Source organism: Falco cherrug, chromosome 7 (genome assembly GCF_023634085.1).
Source record: "Falco cherrug isolate bFalChe1 chromosome 7, bFalChe1.pri, whole genome shotgun sequence".
NCBI classification, from domain to species: domain Eukaryota; kingdom Metazoa; phylum Chordata; class Aves; order Falconiformes; family Falconidae; genus Falco; species Falco cherrug.
Genome location: NC_073703.1, coordinates 30,725,711 through 30,744,610, shown reverse-complemented (window position 1 = coordinate 30,744,610; position 18,900 = coordinate 30,725,711). Strand labels below are relative to the sequence as shown.

Genomic DNA, 18,900 nt, shown 5'->3' with positions numbered 1-18,900 from the left:
TGACAAATACTTTGGTGCATTTCTTCCTGACAATGGTAAATTATCCACTGCCTAAGAAATTCCATCATTTCCATGTAAGTAATAACTTCTAAAACTACAGCACTAGCGTCAACGAACATAGGATAACTGACATGTATGCCTGTGCTGTTTCCAGGCAGGCAGAGCTGTTCAGAGCTGGCTTGAAGCTTTTAAGATTCTTATTTTTTGTGAAATTTAAATATAAATGAGGGATGAAACCTACATTTCAACAGATTCTGAATTTGAGAGCACAAAAGAGTGAAGCAAACTGCTCACATGCAAGGATTGTGCACGCAACTGTCCACTAAAATCTTCATTTCAAGCTGAGGTCAGTCGTGCTCCTCTGCTTACAGAAAATCCGAGACCCACAAACTGTTACTCAGGCAAACTTCTAAATTTACTAGTGCTGTAAGCCATTGCCCTGACTAACACAGACAGGACCTGCATCTGTATTTTCTATAAGGGAATTTATTGCATTAGTATCAACAATGCTTCCTCCAAAATTAGTCGATGTTCTTTGTTCCAAACACCTTGTGTTGACACTTGAGGTACAGAGGAACGGATGATAGCACAGCAGTGAGCATGCATCCCTCTACAAACACCTGAAAGCAAACCCTGACCCAGGAAGCGGAAGGAAGACTTGGGGATGTACCCTGTCATTCATTTTTCTGATCAGCTGCCAACACCTGTGTACTTTTCTATGCAAATTAACTACCCACGGTAAAGCAAAAGCGCTAGCCGTTATCATCCCCGCAATGCTCTTGTTGAAGTTGCTGAAGAACACTTCTGCATCAGAGCAATTTGAAAGCAAAATAATTTTTAAATCAATGAAGGAAAACAAGAATATGAGGGACACCATCAATGCGACTTTGAAAGAAAGCTTCAACATTTTGCAAATTCCACGAAGTATGCTCCTGTGTTTGTAGGTCTATTATAGTCATGAACACTATTAGTAAGCGTCAGTGTCTCACAGGCTAGTTCTGATTCACAGGTTTTTAAAAAAAGCTGAGAAAATTATTAGATAAAGTATGCAATGATAAGCATTTTTTTTCTGAAATAAATTATCAAAAACCTGTAAATGTGGCCATGATGCCTCCAAGGTGGGCTCATCTTCTTCAGGATCAAATTCATTGCTGTCACTAGGTGGGAGAGTTCTGAAGATATTGCAAGATACCTGAAAAGCGAAAGAAAGAATGATGAGATCTATTTTTCAGATAGTTGCTAGTTTTCAGGGCTCTCTATGTCTATCCCTACCCTACCATCCATCGCATAAGCAGTATTTCTTTTGCCTGCTGTCTGACAAAGTCCTTCAGCAACAGTACAGGTCTAAGGAACCTGTCACTTTACAGACCAGCCACCAGCCTCAGCTTTCCCTTCTCCAGGTTTTGTTTTTGTTTTTTTCTTCTTTCCACTGATATCTCAGCATTAGCCAGTCTGCCACTACTTCTGTCCACCATGTTCCAGAGAAGCCCACCAACATCTAATTCCCAGTCCTACTAGGCATCAATGGGCTGAGAGCCACGACTGTTCAGGAGTTACGGGAAACACCATCAACATGCATTTAGAAGTGTTTTCATAAAACACTTGGTTATTTTCCTTTGCACATAAAAACATTAATGATATCTGCTTAAGGTCTCATCTGTCAGCACTTGTGAAGAATTTGCCAGTGCTATTCACACATTTATATGCCTGGTCACCTCATGCCAAGTACAGAACCTGGTACTAAATGAAAGCAACAAATAGCATTTGCACAACACTTAGCCTACATTTTATTTCATGGTTGGTTTACTTTGCTTAATCTTATTTAGAGGTACTTTGGTGACACTGCTTGGTTTTGTGAAGTTCATGCTGTCAGCAAAGACTGAATTGGAATGCTTTCCTGGGTTAATTACAGTGCTGAATGGAACACACAGCTTATTATGCAGCAAATCTGACAAACTACAAACATGTTGTAGGGCCTTTCCTGCACTTTGAAGGTGATGTTGTGCCTTCTTTCCACTCTGCTACTGCGTTTGATCCATCCTTAAGCCAGTTAATCAAACAGCTGGGGAAAGCAGCATGTTATCTCCTAATCCCGTCTATACAGGATCTCCTCATTGCAGTTCAGACAAACTAAGCTATTAATAAACAAAACTAGCATGTTCTTCAACATCCTTATTTATTTTTCCAGCCTTTTACTCCTGTAAATGATGTAAAGCTAGTTTGTAAGGCCTGTTTTCACTATGTAGGCAACTTAGTAAGAAAGGGCACTTTAAAGCCAAGAGTTTAAATAAAATCCAAACTGATAAAACAGGTGGGAAAAGGCAAAGTGAAGGTTTAGAATTTGCAAGACAAACAGAACAGATTCAGGTACTCCATAAACAGAAAGATGAAACAGAAGACTGTAGGAAAGCACGTGGCACTCCCAGTGAGGAATATTCACTGATCATGAGGGAAAGACCAAATAAGAATAAGTATGGTTAAACAAGCAAATATAGGAAAAAAAGAGGTCACACAGGTTTCTGCTCGGACTTTTTCCTTCTTGCCACAAGAGGGTGTATTTCACTGCAGTTACAGTACAACACTTCACAGAAGCCACCTCTGTACTTGCAAAACTCACGTTCTCAGGTCGCACGACTTTCAGCCTTAACAGATGCAGCACTTATTACAGCCTGTGCTGATAAGATCCTGAACCCTGCTTGCCCTGTATGCATACCTGCCAAGTGATTACCAGCAGTTATTAGAATATATTTTTTCTCCCTCCTCCATCCTCTTCCCCTGACTCATTCATTTCTCTCAAGAGCCCCTCCGTGGAAGACTTTTCTAGTCTCATGAGAAAAACTCAAATAGCTACTCCAGGAATACACACGTTATAGTTTGTCTTTCCCCAACGATTCTTGAGCTCCTCCGTCTTCTATCCCTGATACGAAAAAGCAGGGACAGGAGGAAAGTGATGAGAATCAGCAGGACAGAGTTGTTTCTATGTTAAGAGCACAGGGCAAATGAGGGTAGACAGCCCAAAGGATTCCCACATAAAAAGGTGGAAATGTACCTGTTGGTGCCTTGGAGCTGAACATCTGGGATTCTGCAATCCCTACTGAAGCATGTTTGGTTAATGCTTCACATTTAAAAATCCAAGTTTTCTCATGATTTGGACCAAAACAGGGAACTAGCAAAACCAAAGGCACTTAGCAGCTATTTTTTTTTTCTGCTTTAAACTTAATTTGAAACCACAAAGAACTTTTGCTGCAAATTTAGCCATACATAAATTAATGAAATTTGTACCAACAGATTGGAGAAAATGTAAGTATTCATTAGCTGTTGTGTTTAGAAAATTAAACAAATATTCAATTATGGTACAAACAAAACCTGCAAGGAAAAGTACATACTTTCCGAGTGAAAAGTTAAACCAAGACAAATTCCTGTAAGGTTTAAATGCAGTCAAACCAAGCCTCGAGCAGTTAGTGGCAAAGCCTTAACAGCATGACAGAAGTATGAAGGGTTCAGCAACAATTAGTTAAGCGCCAGCACTGACACCTGAGTCTTGAGCTTGTAATAAAACCAGTATGATTTCTGGTGAGTGCCTATTAAGAAAAGGCCAGTCTCAAGGCAACTCAGAAGCAAGTTTTTTGCAAAAGAAAATTGACACGCAGGAGTAAAATGCAATGTAAGTTACAATATGGTCCTAGTATACAGTTTGCTCTCTTTAATTTTCTTTTTTACATTAGGAGTAAAGATAAGCTATATGGAGCCAAAACAGATACTCTCCTGAAAAGCACAAGCAAAACAGGTTATCTTTAAGTGTTTTCCCCAGGTTATCATAATTTTAAAAGATGTGTGCCATTACAGTTACATTAATCACCACAACACAGCATGATAGCTCATTTACATGCAGTGTCAATTTATAGCATGCTTATCTAAATCAGTAGCCTCTGGGTGGCTAATGTTTATAAGCCTCTAAGGGAGAACCGAAGGCAACAAGTTCTTCCATGCATGAACTGCCCAGCTGTACATCAGAGACTTCGACAGCCACCACACAAAGGCAGGAATTGGCTACAAATCTGGAAGGAATAATTTCTCTTGGATAGGCATAAGGTAGCTACTTAATATTTATCCCTGGGCTCCAGCAGCATGCCAAAATTCCTTCAGCTGGATAGCTGCATCATTTCTCTTCTGACCTCTGTTGGATCATCAAGCCAAAGGCCAGCCCTGCCAGCCTGTGCATACAGCCCCTGATGATTCTTCTCCCACAGCCACCACAAACGACTGCTGGTCAATACGGATTTCCATCTCCCACTGATTAGGAACGCCTTCAAACCCAGATGATATTTTTGCAAAGCAAATTTGAACTCTAATATTCTAGAAAGTTGTGTCTTGACAGATCTCTCCTATTATGTCCTCAGAGACATCTGCATGCTGTCCTCCGTGACTGTCCCTTCCAGAAGCACACGCCAAACCAAGCGTAGAAAAGGACATCACTGCTCCCCCTCTGTGCAGAATCTGAACATTCAAGCAACCAGAAGTCAGTTTAACAAAACCAGTAAAATCTACCCATTGGCACCGAATCTAAAATTTCCAAGATCAAGTTGGGAATGCCAAAATGATAGATTTTTAAATTGGAGATGCCCAGAAACCTCTAAGCTCCATGTCAGTGTGTCAGTCAGGCACAACTTCGACCAGAAGCAAGCAAAAACTTTTCCAGGCAATTACAAGTCAATGTCAATTTGTTAAAAACAAACAAGAAGATCGGGAAGGCTGCTCTGATACCCCCGCAAAGAATGAGCTGCAAGTTCTGAACAGAGCTGATGACCAGTACCTGGCAATGCAGAACCCAAAACCATGAATATGCTGTTAAAAGTAACAAGCTTCAAGAAAACCTTGATTTTATCATCACATTTATATCTGAAGTAATTTTTAGAGAAGAAAGTACTAAAACCTTAAGTCTGAAGTCAGCAATAAATGTTCTGAGAAGCCCTCCCTTTGTCCCTCACTGGACTGCTATAAAAATGACAACGCAGTAACAGAAACACTTCACAAATTCAATTTCAGCTCAGTGCTCCTACTCTGTGCTGTTTGAAACAAGAGATTGTTATCAGTAATAGTTTTCCTGAATGGAGCCTGAAGTGAAAACAAACATGCACACAGGGAAGCTTAACACATTAGCTATACAAAACCAGGGGAAGTGAATACCCAATTAGCCCACAGGGAATACCTGTTGTATTACCAGTAGCTGGAACCACCCAAATAAACCCCAGGTACATATGGAATTGAAACCAAGTATCTCTGCACACACCGTGTTTAAACTACTGTGCATATTAACAACATCCAGTAACAATAAAATGTAATTAAGCCATAACGTGAAGCCATGCCAACTGGGAGACAATGGCCCTTAATGGACTCTAATCTTGTCCTTCTGAAATACATCTGCATACGTTTATCTTTTTGATATTGTTTATGCATTTATATATTTTAGAGCCTGATGTACTACTGCGGTCACTCAGCTATATTCTCTCTCTATAAACCATTGAATCATTCTCAGAAGTTTGACTGAAGTACATCTTGCAAAAAGTAGTATCTAATTTTATGTAAAAATCATAAATGATTCCACCAGCATTCTTTTCCTGAAGTTTTACTACTATTAAACTACACCACACTGCTGCTGATTTCAAAGTTGAATCTGCCTGATTCCCTGTTGATTCTCGATAAACCACCAGATCTCTTTACTTCTGTATATATGTTTGCATATGCAGTATGTATGTATTTATATATAGACATGACACTTCCCCAACTTCTGTGCTGGGAAATGGCAAGAAAGAGCTTTTGAACCCAGGCAGTTGTTGGTTTCTTTCTTTGTTTTTAATCCTGTGATTATTTTTGCTTCCTTCCCTTGAGCTCCCACCTGTACACAGCAGGTGCACTGGGGTACGTATAAAAAGTCAGACCATCTCCCTCTTGTTTCCTGCATGTTCCTGTTTTATTTTTTCAACATTCACTTCTTTGAACGGTGCATTGTACCAGAAACTCATATTAAGATACTCACAACAGTAATCCACAATGCTTAGGTCCTTTTCTGCACCACTGCTTGCCTGAATACAGCCTTTCAGAGCTTAATATTAGATGCCTTCTTTTTGCCCAGCAGCATTAATTTTGACTTGGCTACATTCAAATGGACTCTGTTGCACTGCGAACACAGTCAACAATCCAGATCACACGGTGGGGGGAAAAAACGTTCCTCTCATCTTTTCTTGACCTTTAAGTCTAAAAATTCAATCTGCAAGAATTTAGCTCTGGATCAGGGCTCCTAAACTTGTTAGCTTACAATTTCCCACTTCAGCAGCAGTAGCAGCTTCCATCCATACAGATGAGCAAGCAGCAACACCAAGATCCTTTGGCTATGCTCATAGGAGCAAGTCTGTAGAACAGAAGAGCTGGTGCTCTGGTGCAATGACCACACCATGTACGTTTGGAGGGAAGAGTTTCTTTCTAGTGATCTCTTGCATTGAAGCCCATTAGCAAGTTGGAAAGCTTAGGTACACTCCTGGAGTAGACATTTATCCAAAAGGAAGAAAATTTACAAACCCCGAGACTCCTCCATCACAAGCATCGAAGTGGAGTGAGGAAAAAATGGGAGATCCACTTCAAGAGCACATTCACCATCTCAGAAGTGCTAGCACAGCCCCATCCCCAGGCAGCCCCGGGTAGACTTCTCGCTGCTGGAAACTGGAGCTCTGAAATTCCACTCTAGGTCACCTAGACCTCAAGCATAACCGTGCACCCTACTACTAATGACCCTACTCACTGCTACCTCCATATGTAACTATGATTTGAGATGATCCAATGGAACAGTTATTAATTTAATGTGTGCCCGGTTGATACTATACAATACAATCTAAAAGCATCATAGCAGTAAGTCAAGTATCTTGGACAAATTCAAAGCACAGTACCAGCAGAAAAAACCCCTCGTCTGTAGAGCAGGCATCAGATCAAGTGAAAGCCTGCCAATACATAAACTTGAACTCTAGACAGCATTACAAAACTCATACTGTCTCAGACTCCAAAGTGAAGAACACAACAAAAATTCAAAACCCAAGAAAACTATCCCCCAGAAGATTCACATTGTGCTTAACTACAGATACAATGCCTGAAAAGTATTAAGGATGACACAGCCAAAATGAGGGGTTGGGGTGCACATTCCTTTGAGATAAAGTAAATAAAGAAAGAAATAAAGAAATAAAATAGCTGCAGTTCGAAACAAGTACTTCTTGGAACAAAACTATTCTTCCAGTTTATTTCTTTGCTCTAGACCTAGTCACTGTACCATTATGCAGATAAGAGTCTGACGAATGAGAGGCCTATGTAACCAACAGGAGGAATAATGGATACGGGTAAATGTAATTACATACTGTCGGGAAAAATTATTAGGAGCAACTACTGCAAGAGGAGCTGCCTCCAACTGATATTTTGAGAGGAGTACAGAACATCAGAGCCTCTTCTTTTAATAAGCATTGTGGGTTTTGTGCAAACTAGGTGTATAAAGAACATGAATAATAAAAAGCATCTAACAGCAATTTGGAAATAATGCGTAAAAGAAACTGAAGTCAGATTCTTTTCTTGCTTCTACAGAATTGATAACCCTCACAGTAAAGAAACAAGAACAGAATTTAAAATCTGATGTGATTTTTACCTTTTTTTTTTTTAACTCTGATAGCATGCTTGCTCCATCATGGCTACATCTACATGGCAATTTTTAATCAAAGTCCATTTTGGGGGCATCAGAGGACATTGCATCTTCCTTTCAGCACTTGGGATGGTTTCAAACAATCTGTTCAACTTCTACTGATTCAAGTTGAGTTTAAGATTAATTCCCAATATTTTACAGAAATCCTGAAGTTATCGAAGAGGCATTATTTATCAATTCTTATAAGAGTATATTATTTATTTCCCTTAAACTCAGAATGACATTCAGTATTATATTTTTAAATATAATGCAAGAACCAACAGGAACATATGCACAGGGTTTTAGTTACATCAAAAAGGTAAGACTGAATGTAAGTAGACTTGCATTAAAATCTCTATCCAAGAACATTTAAACAGAGAAAACCCTAAACAAGATGAACATTTAGCGAGCAGGGTGTCATACTTAGTCATATGTTATAGCTAAAGCTATAGAAAATAAAGAAACTCATAATGCCTATGAAGTCTAACAGCTAGAACACTTCCTAAAAATAGGTTCCTTAACATACTAAAAAAATCATGGCTTAACAAGATATTCTTTATGTTTAAGGTCTGTCACAAACTCCTGATCAGACTCTGCCCTCACATCTGTTGAGACAAACCTCCAGTAAAAGGAATGTAATCCCTCTAGATTTATATCAGTAGAGAAATTAATTAAAAAAAAAACCCCAACTTTAAAATGCAATTCTTGGTATTTATTTGGTTATTAATTTAACCAAGTTTCTTTCATTGTGTTGCTCAACATAGCTTCTGAGCTGCAAGACATCTAATATGGTTTCACTTTGGCTATAGAGATTACAGTCTTATTTTACTTGATACATCACTACAGAAAAGACAAAGTTGGTAACATGAAGCACAAGGCATTTCTGCACTTAAGAGGAGAACAAACACTATTCCATTCTAAAAGGTGTATCTCAAAAAAGTTTCATTAGCAATCTCTTAGGGGCTGGCAACCATTCACACATGCTGCATAGACATCACAGTAAAGTTTAGGGGGTGGGTTTACAATTCTTGAAGCAGCAAGCAGGAGAGCTGAAGTGTTGCTCACCAACAGAGAGATTCATTCAGATTTCTCAGTTTAACAGCTTGTCAATTTTTCCCCATCCAATTTTTTTAAATGAAAGAAATCAGTTTCCTCAATCTGTGTCTTAATACCCAGAAACTACATACACCCTTTAGGATACCACAGATAATAACAAACATTCATTTCATTCAACTACCATCGTTTAAGCTACCAACAAAATCAGCATCATTAGTTTAAGCCTCCACATTTTGCTCAGACAGGAACAAATTTTAGATTAAGTGTCCAATTATTGGCTCATAAAGTCGTATTACTGGCATTTCCTTCTTAGCAGAGTGTGGACTAATTGGCAAGGGCCTTTTTTCCTAAGACCAGCCTAATTTTAAAAAATGTCATATGCCCTTCTGAACAACACATCAAACTGCAGGGGAAGCACGCTGAGCAATACCTTCCTGAATAAATCTGTCCAGCTTATGGCCATTAACACAAATCCCAACCGTTCTTCCCATCAACCGATATTGATGACAGTGACAATGCCACTGCAACTTGCTTTGGTGGCCATTAGTAAATTTAATTATTTTTTTCTTTTTAAATAACCAGTAACATGCCAACCGCTTCTGCATATACCAAGCTAAAGACGGTGGCTTAAAAAAGTGGACATGCACACAGGCTGACGAAGAGCCAAGTGATCCCACATTTAGCTATATACATAAACATTACATCATAAATTCAAGAGAGCAAGATGGAAATACGTGATACTACAAATTGGGGATGAAGGTTTTAATGGCATGAATTTAGGATTACTGGAAGTAAAAATCTCCAGGAGCTGTTATGCTGGCTATCACAAACGACTGTTTTTGAAACCCTTAAGTCATAACACCTCCACATTCTAGAAGTAATTAAAAATCTCAGAGTTTCTGAAGAATTTTACAGGCAACCTTTTCTATCTTAGTATCTGTAAAGCCAATGAACAGAGAATGCTAATATAAACGTATGTTCTAAAACTTTAAAACAATAAAAGGCTCTTCCACAGATACTACTTTTTTGGACGTTTTAGAAACTTTGATTTAAGGCAAGAAAAGACTTTGGCCATTAATTCTTCTTTGTAAATATTAGTAATTTTTTAAGTATCAGCTTCATACTGGTGCGCCTTTTTTTCTGCTCCGAAATGATGCCAAAACTCACAAAACACTTCTTTCTTTTTCCTCTATTTACAATACTTCCCTTCACCTCCAAATAGCCCAAAGGGCTAAACAGGAAATATTAATTCCTGGATTCATAAACATTAAATATAACAGGGAGGAGGCCTTTCAAAGGGACAAAGAACACATGTGCTCCATTTTGATCAGCTTTAAGATACTGGTCTTTCAATCAAAACACTCCCGTGACAATTGTGGCAGGCACGTCAACAGGGACATTGATTTGTTCAGGACATAGATCTGTCTTCTTCACTATCATGACAGGTGTGAGATTGCCAATGTGACAGTTCCTTTGTGAACACAGTTGGAGACCTAGATGAAGACCCTCAAAAGCAGATAAAGGCGGCAGTTGCACTCATGAAGTCAACTGTGTGCAGTTATGTCTGTCTCAGTATACGATTACAAGCACAATTCTGCTGGAAACAAACACATGCACTTTTTGCAAAGGGCAAGTTACACCAATCAGTGCTTCAGCACAAAGTGACTAATGCTGTCTCTTTACCAGGCAGTATGTGCTGAAAACTTTGTTTTATATAATATTGGAAGTCCTGCCTTTCCCTCTAGGACCCGTATAACTGTACCAAAGTGATGGGAGAAGTCTTACTTTTATAGGCAAAGAACTGGAGGGAAAATGGTATTTGCACCAGATAGCCTATCTGTAAAATACAAAATACACGCAACCCACAAAAGCCTTGATGATGTGCTTTAGTAGAAACGCTGCATTAGCATTCGTTGGGATGATCGACAGAAATCACTCATGCATTTGCCATAGATTCATTCACATAAATTCAATACCAGAGTACAGCATCCTGCTCACATGGAATAAAACCACCAAAGTGTTTTTCCAAAAGCACATGCACCAAGAACGCTGCTGGCTGGGACAAGCACAGTTGGGGCGCTCCAGCTGCCCAACAGCTTACTCTTTCATATAGCCACAAGTGTCTGTTGCAGGCTAGAGTTTCTTACAGAATTTAAATATTACAACTGTCCAGGAAATTCTTTAGGAAAAAAACATGTCCACCTCCCTAATCACTTAGGCACCTTTTTATTTGTAAAAAATCCAAGTCTGGGCAGTCAAGGGCCACTGGGTAGCCGTAAACAGGACTTGAGAATATTCTCAGTCCTCCCCTGCTTAAATACCCTGGGGCACTGAAGAGAAAACATAGCTTGAGGTCAGCACTGGAGCCCAAATGCAAGACATGATGAAGAAGGGCATGCATGATGCAATGAAAGGATCAGGGGAACACTGGAGGAAAGAAGATAGAACAGCTTTCCATATCCAAAAATGAGCTAAGCTGAAACTGGAATTCCTGAAGCTCCATTAGCAAGCATCTGTGAAGTCCACTGGAAAAATTTACACTGTATCTTTACTTCCAGTGACTCCTCCATATCAGTGTTACAGACCATATTTAAAAACATTATTTAAAGCCATGCCTTTCAAGCTATGTAGGCAACGCATCATTTCCTTAAGATAAAAACTGTTTTGTGAATCAATGTGACTGCAGGGGCAGTAGGACATGCTAGCAAACAGGTTTTGCATCTCTTCTACAGTGCAAGTTCAGCCTGAGTCATAGTTATCATTTATGATTCAAACTGAACTTCATGAGCAGTTACACATGAAATTCTGGTTTCTTGGGGCCCAACCTAAGACAACACTAACTTGCAGAGTCTTTATTTTACAAATGTTGCTGCAGTAAACAACTATAATCGAAGTCAAAGCGAGAACACAACCTCAATAACAGAAACGCATTAAAAAAAAAACCAAATACCAAATTCTCCCAGGAGGTAAGTTTGGAAGCATCTCCTACACACAGGAGAAGTACCTAATTTTATTGAAGTTACCTGCGCATCAGTGTCCTGTCTATACAAAGGGTATGATATAATTTGTTCATCAAAAGGGGTACAAGTAAGATTAAACTAACATTTGCAAACCATTTAAATACTACAGTGCGGCACCAGCAGAAGAACTGAGCAAACAACCAGTAATTCTGTCTTCAGACTGGTATTTGAATGGCAACCACATGCTGAACAAATAACATAACAGACTGAAAAACACACAGTTCATTCAGTAGATTGGTCCAGTAGAAAAGAGAGAAGGGGAGGGTAAGGAAGAAGGGGAAGAATCTGATCACATAATTATCGGCTTTTTAACAATGCAAACACACAAAGAAGCCATATTAACATTTTTCTATACACCCTTAATTCTGTTTTTCCACTATTAACTGCTTGATGATTCTGTCACAATTTACAGCTATTTTTAAGTATTACAGACAAGCAACACAGCATGCATCTGTGTGCCAGCAAAGAAATGAGGAGCACATATAATGTAATGTAAAATCTATTCATGTTTTCCTTCTTACAGCACATAGCCAGTGGATTCCATGCTCACACAGTACCATTAGAAAACCAACATCACCAAATCTATATTTAACTAATTGCCTTCTCATCCAGGTAACAGGTTAAAGGGTCCTGTATGGTAGTACAGAATAAACATTTTAAAGCAGTGATTGATTTTGCCAATCACAATGATCATTCTTCACCACATAGCTAGCATCTGGTACTGTTTCCATTTTTATATTGAAAACACTATTTGACAATTTGTATATACAAGGTATGGCTTTGTTGTTGAGTAATCTTGCTCACTCTAACAGCAGCTGCTATGAATCCACATAATAAACCCAGGACGTTTTCACACTGATCCTATACAACATTTTTAGCATTTATTATTTAAAAATCATTACCTGTGCATACCTTAGGCTATCTCCACCTAAAGTATACACTCAAGAGCTTGGATGAATTTCAAAGAAAGGTAAGGAACTTGCAAAAATTATTCCATTATTTATACGGGGCGTGGGGGTGAGGGAGGGGAAATGTGAGGGACACTGATTTTATGGCTGCTGGCTTTCTACATCAGGAAACAATCCAGGTTTCCTTTCATAAACTTGTTACACTGTAATAACCATCATCTACCTGACTTTAATTAAGAATATATAAGAATTAATATTTTTGTCTTTGGAGAATTATCCTCTAGTGATGTCTAGTACAAAATATAAACCAAAGGCCTTATTTAATCCACCTACTCCAGGGTTCAATTTCGCCCACAACACACATCTGGAATTGCAAGTGGATTTAAAGAGACCACGAGAAAGAAGAAACTCACCATTCTAACTACTTCAGGGTAAGTCTGCTCTGTCAAACAGCCTCTGCTTATTGTAATGTAGTCCACCAGTTCATTAAGAGTGGAGCGCTTGTATTCTTTCATTTTAAGGTCTGAAAGCGTGTCCATGAAGTCAAAAATGACACAGCACTGTTGAAGTTTCTTTAGGAACAGTTCAGGCTGCTCTGAAGATGGAACGTCTATGAAACAAGAAAGGAAATCTTGGTGAGTCTGGCATCTTATTATACAAAACAGGATTTCTTTTTGAACATAAATTTCAAAGGAAAGCAGCATTCATAGAATTTTGTAAAACAGAGCTCAGATTAACAAACGAACCATTTATAGGAACTGTATTACTATTGTATGTTTGAGACCTTGAACAACATAGTGCGAAAGTGATTTAATCACCTGCTATTAAGAAAATTAAGTTCACCAGAAAAGTCCAGGCTGAAGTGGAGAAGGCGAACACAACATTCAAGACTTAATTCTACGATATACCACTACATACACTGGCGGCTGACATTCACCATCGTTAACTTACACTCCAAAGAAGGATGAAAGAACTGTCAAACACATCAAGCTTGAGTAATTTGTATTTCTAAAAACACTGCGTCATTTATAACCCTATATGAATGTACATGAATATGTATATGAGTACACAGTAAGACTATAATTCTGCAAACAAGTTTTCAGATTCAATCATTACCCCCATGTGGACCCTTTCCAAAGCAAAATCAATTTTACTGAAACACAGTGAGGATTTTTTGCTGTACTATGAACACATAACATGCGTTAATAGGAACATTTTCACACAAAATAATAGTATGTGCTTGACCAACACAGTGAGCAGAATGTACTACTTACTGCTTTTGCACTGTTTTCTTAATTCTCAGCAGATAAAAGACAATAAAACACTAAAATTAACGTCAACTTCTTAGTGGTTTGTTGGTTTACCAAGTGCGTCAAAAGAGTACACAGAAAGCTTAGTTCATCTGATGTTCACATACACAAGAGGCTAACAAGAGCAGAAAGCTGCAGAAATGTAATATGCATTTTTACTCTGAAAGTACCCTGTCAGACTAGCGGGTACTTCAGTTCCTTTGATCTACCTTCTGGTTTTTCTTTCTTTAAAGGCACAAATGGTCCGTCAGCACTGGAATCCAGCAGACGACCTTCCAAACCACAATACAACACATAAATACATTTCAACTAGAAAATGTTAATACTAAAGGATTGATGTTTATTTCTTAAAACTTGGACATACTAGTAAAAAAACAACCTTAGACGGAACTTTCTGTTGTTGAGCTAAGGAATACTTGGTAAACCCTGGAAGCTGTCAGAAATTGTATAGTAGTTTTAAGGACAAAGTACCATGAATTTGTTTAAATTAAAACCATGTACACAACAGTTACTAGGTTCAAGTTCAAAAGACCTATGAAATAGTACAAGGTCATAGCACACAACCGCATATTTAAAAAGTACTGATAGAAATGCAAGGACCCCAAGGCACTTCACATCAATTCAGTGCATTGCTTCAACACTGAAAAGAATAAATACGGATTGCAGATGCTACATGCTTTCTGACCTGGCATGATAAAGCACAACAGTTTATTCAACCTTTTTTTCTGCTCACATCACTGCAGTAGTGGCAGGATTCAATAGGTTAGCAAACTGCATCATGCAAAGTACAACCAAGATCTTGGTAAAAGTCTAATTGATGATACTAGGCAGCACACACCGATCTCATATTTATTAGGCTTGGGTAAGCTCTACAACAGCGGTGTCCAAAGGAAATTAAGCAGGGGGAAGCAGTTAGTTATGATACCATGTTTCTTATCACTGGAATCGTTCACCCCACGTTCCCAAAGGCTACACTTATCTGTGGTACTGAAGATGCAACAAACATGGTCCTGCAGAACCCTATCAAGAAGAGCTACACAGGAGAAGAATCTCCCCCAAACACCTCTGGAAAACCAAAGGTCCCCAAACCAGGTCACCCTAAAGCCATTCCACTGGCCTCGAACACGTTTCAAATGCCTCACAGCAGGCACTGCTGAAACCTATGATAAGCCAAGGGGTCAAAGAAACTCATTAGCCTGCACCCATTACAAAAAAGACCACTTTTATTAGCAACCCTTCTAAGGTTACAGCCTTACAGGAGATAAAGAGCCTGGGGAAGCAAAGTACTTGTGGATGCTTTCTTGACTACCTGCTTTCAAATAATACAAAAAAGGAGAACGGACTTCAGAGTTTACTGTTATTAGCAAGCAGGCAACAATTAATCAATTAACAATTTATTCCAAAAGACAGATTTAAATACAAGCTGGGTGTGCGGGGGGGTGGGGGTGGGGGGGTGACAAAAGTGCAACCAGTTACTTTTCAAGAGTATTATTTTTAACTCTAACTTCCATTCTTTCTTATGCCATCACTCACCACAGAACATGAAAATATGTAAATGGTATCAATAAAATCTGCAACGTTATATGAACATAATGGGGTTTGGGTTGCATTGTTCTACATGGCTCACACACGTTTACTTTGACAAACAAGGGCATCATAGTCAAAGAAAAATACAGGCTGCACACAGATGGGAATCCATTCAGATACAATTCAGCACAAGTTATAACCAGACTCACATGACTCCAGATCACACTTCATGTTAAGGTAGGGTCAGTATTAAATAAAAATTAACAAACAACTAAAGCATTAAAATAACTGACAGAAGTTTGGTTTTCTCCAGTTAAGTATCTGGAGGTGTGGGAACAAAACAAAAAAATGTAATTAAGTTTTTCTCAAGAAAAAACACTCTAAAACACTACAAAAAATTCATGCCAGCCTTACTATGTCAATAAGCCACACAAACTACAGGGGCAAACTAAAAACAAACAAACAAACCAACCAACAAAACCCACCACCACCCAATCAAAAAAACCCACAAACAAACAGCAAAATCCCCCAAAGCCCCACAAAATAAAACTCCACAAACCAACTGTTCTGGTCATATCTGGTTTTCTTTATTAAGGAAGTTGCCACTCATACTACAAAATAAAATTGTAAGAAGTTTCACTTAATATTTCTCACCGTCCTTGGGAATTCCAGGTGACTTGGAATCAGGGAAACACTTAATGCCTAAGTTTTTTCTACTTGGTAATGTGGGAAAAGTATGTAAGAGTAAATTTTAGGGGATCTTAATAAGTATAGCACAAGAAAAGGGCAGCAGAGATCAGTAAAATCAGTATTTCATGTTCCCAACCTTGCCACAGAGGCCATGCCATTAGCTAGTCTGGGTCGTGGTTTTTTTGATTGGTTTTGGTTTGGGGTTTGGTTTTTTTTGGAGTTTTCCTTTATCCTCTAATGCCTCTTTCACAGCTGTACAAACCTTACTGAAAGGTCACTAAGAATGGACTTCCCCAGCCATCTTCATGCCACTATTCAAGAGCAAGGAGCACACTAGTACTTGGGGTATGGACGTATTGAGCTCCACAGCAGAGCTGAACTCCTTAATGCAATGACTTGAAATGAAACACACTGTTCCTTACAGATGTTCGCAGTTAGTTGATGAAAAACAGCAAATCATTTTCTTCTCAGCAGACGGATACTCAGAGCTTTCAATGAATTCTGCAACAGTTTACTCTTGTTCTGACGCACAGCCAAACATTCAGGCTGCAAAACTTAATAACCTGCGATATTACCATCGTGTCTACTTTCAGTTGGAAGAACTGATAATTGAGCAACTGCTCTAATACATCTGTGTAAAAACCTATAGTACTTCAATATTAATCTATAACAAAATCAAAATGACACTACTAGGTGGTGTGTGTGATTTATGACCAATGCACAGGAGAGCATACATTTATTAAAATAAAAATTTAAAGAAAGATAAACTTCTGTCTGGATGACTGTGAGAATTCTCATTTTCAGAAGGTCTCTGCTACAAGCTAACCTTCAGGCTTGTCAGTTTTCTCTTTAGCCATTTAAAACTGTACAAAGCTTCTGAAATACACCTGGTATTCAAAAATGCAAAAAAGAAATTGGTTTAGTGAAAGCAAGTACTAATATATCTGAACAATGATAATGAAGATAGAATCTGAGCCTTTAACAAAATCAAGTGTTTTATAAAGTTATCAGAAAAACTGACAAAAAATACTGTAATTTATTTTAGACATGGACCAACAAATGTTACTACAAGGACTGACATACCAATTCTAAAATGGCCAAAGTAATTCAGTTTCTCTCTTAACAGCCTTATTCAAAAATAATCTTAATCCAACCAGCCCATCCTTTCTCACCAGTCCTGTCTGCAGCCTCTGCCTTTTGCGTCCTTTTATCAAACAGACATAAAAATCTGACAGCAAACTTTTACTGCAAGTCTCTAACATATATAAAAATATTCATGTTTACACTGCATTCATATTTTAATTAATTTACAAGTATATGATTTTGGATTATAGAAAACTGAAACTATGCATCAGAGCTGCAAAATAGCATCCAGAAAACTGAGCTAGGGTTCTCCCCCAAGTGCTTAGTGAAAAGCCAAGAAGGGGGAGATGCTGAGCACCTGGCTCAGTTCCTGATCCACTTCAGCCTGTAGTTTTGCAATGAAGGGTATGATGCCGGGAAGTGAAGAAGTGAAAATGGGGGAGGGACTGAACTCCTTAAACCAGCATGGCAGCTGTAAGGAAAAGTCAGCGGATTGCAGACACAAGACAGCATAGGGCCTAGAATTACAATAAAACAAGACAAATGACACAGATTACACATAAAATATTAAGCAAAACCAAGATATGCTCACACATGCAACCCTGCACCCACATGTGTACTACCAGAACATTTATTAATAGCTAAAATCAAAATGGCCTTGGAATAACTATTGCTTCCAGTGTATATAGATTACTGTTATTAATTAGCTTGAAGATTACTTTTGCATAAAGAACTAGCATCATCTTCTTGTATGACAGTAAAAGCAAAGAACACATTAAACATAAAAAACAAAAAACATACTAAAAATGAAGTATGTCCAGAATGGGGGATAGACAGATTAATAGTAAGTTTTTTACTACCACAAATTTTTAGAACTTCCTTACAATTTCCCAAAATCTGAGAATGTATTCACTCACCTCCAACCACTGAGATTGTTTCCCATATTCTTTCCCAATCAACTGAATGGCAAAACAAATCCCCTTTTTCTTCAGTTTCTATATCTTCCAGTTATTTAATAAACCTAGGACTATTATTTTCATAGTTAAGTATCATGGTTTGACCCCAGCCAGCAACTAAGCACCAGAGAGCCACTCACTCACTGCCCCCACCCCCAGGAGGATGGGGAAGAGAACTGGGAAAAATCTAAAACTCACAGGCTGAGATAAGAACAATTTAACAACTGAAATAAAATTAAATATAATAACAACAATGAAAAAGAGAGAGAGGGAGAGAGGAATAAAATACAAAAGGGGGGAAAAAACCACCAGACACGTGGTCACAATACAACTGCTCGCCACTCAGCCAGTCCCTGAGCAGTGACCCCAAGGTCACAGCCAACTCCTCCAGTTTGAATACTTAAATACTCAGCGTGATGGTCCATGGTATGGAATATCCCTTTGGTTGGTTCGGGTCAGCTGTCCTGGCTCTGCTCCCTCCCAGCTTCTCGTGCCCCTGCTCACTGGCAGAGCATGGGAAACTGAAAAGTCCTAGACTTAAGGTAAGCATGACTTAGCAACAACTAAAACATCAGTGTGTGATCAACATTATTCTCATACTAAACCCAAACCACAGCACTGTACCAGCTACTGAAA

The 18,900-nt window shown here is 38.6% G+C and overlaps 1 protein-coding gene across 4 annotated transcripts in view; it reads right to left on the bottom strand.

The window, feature by feature from the left end:
- PPP2R5E (protein phosphatase 2 regulatory subunit B'epsilon) overlaps positions 1-18,900 on the bottom strand; it is a 77,409-nt gene that overhangs the window by 19,985 nt on the left and 38,524 nt on the right. For all 4 annotated transcript variants that reach the window (XM_055715724.1, XM_055715722.1, XM_055715723.1 and 1 more), the window contains 2 exons: positions 13,112-13,308; positions 1,091-1,192 (listed from right to left, as the gene is read on the bottom strand). In XM_055715724.1, coding sequence (XP_055571699.1) covers positions 1,091-1,192; positions 13,112-13,308 — 299 coding nt within the window. The remainder of the gene's footprint in view (positions 1-1,090; positions 1,193-13,111; positions 13,309-18,900) is intronic.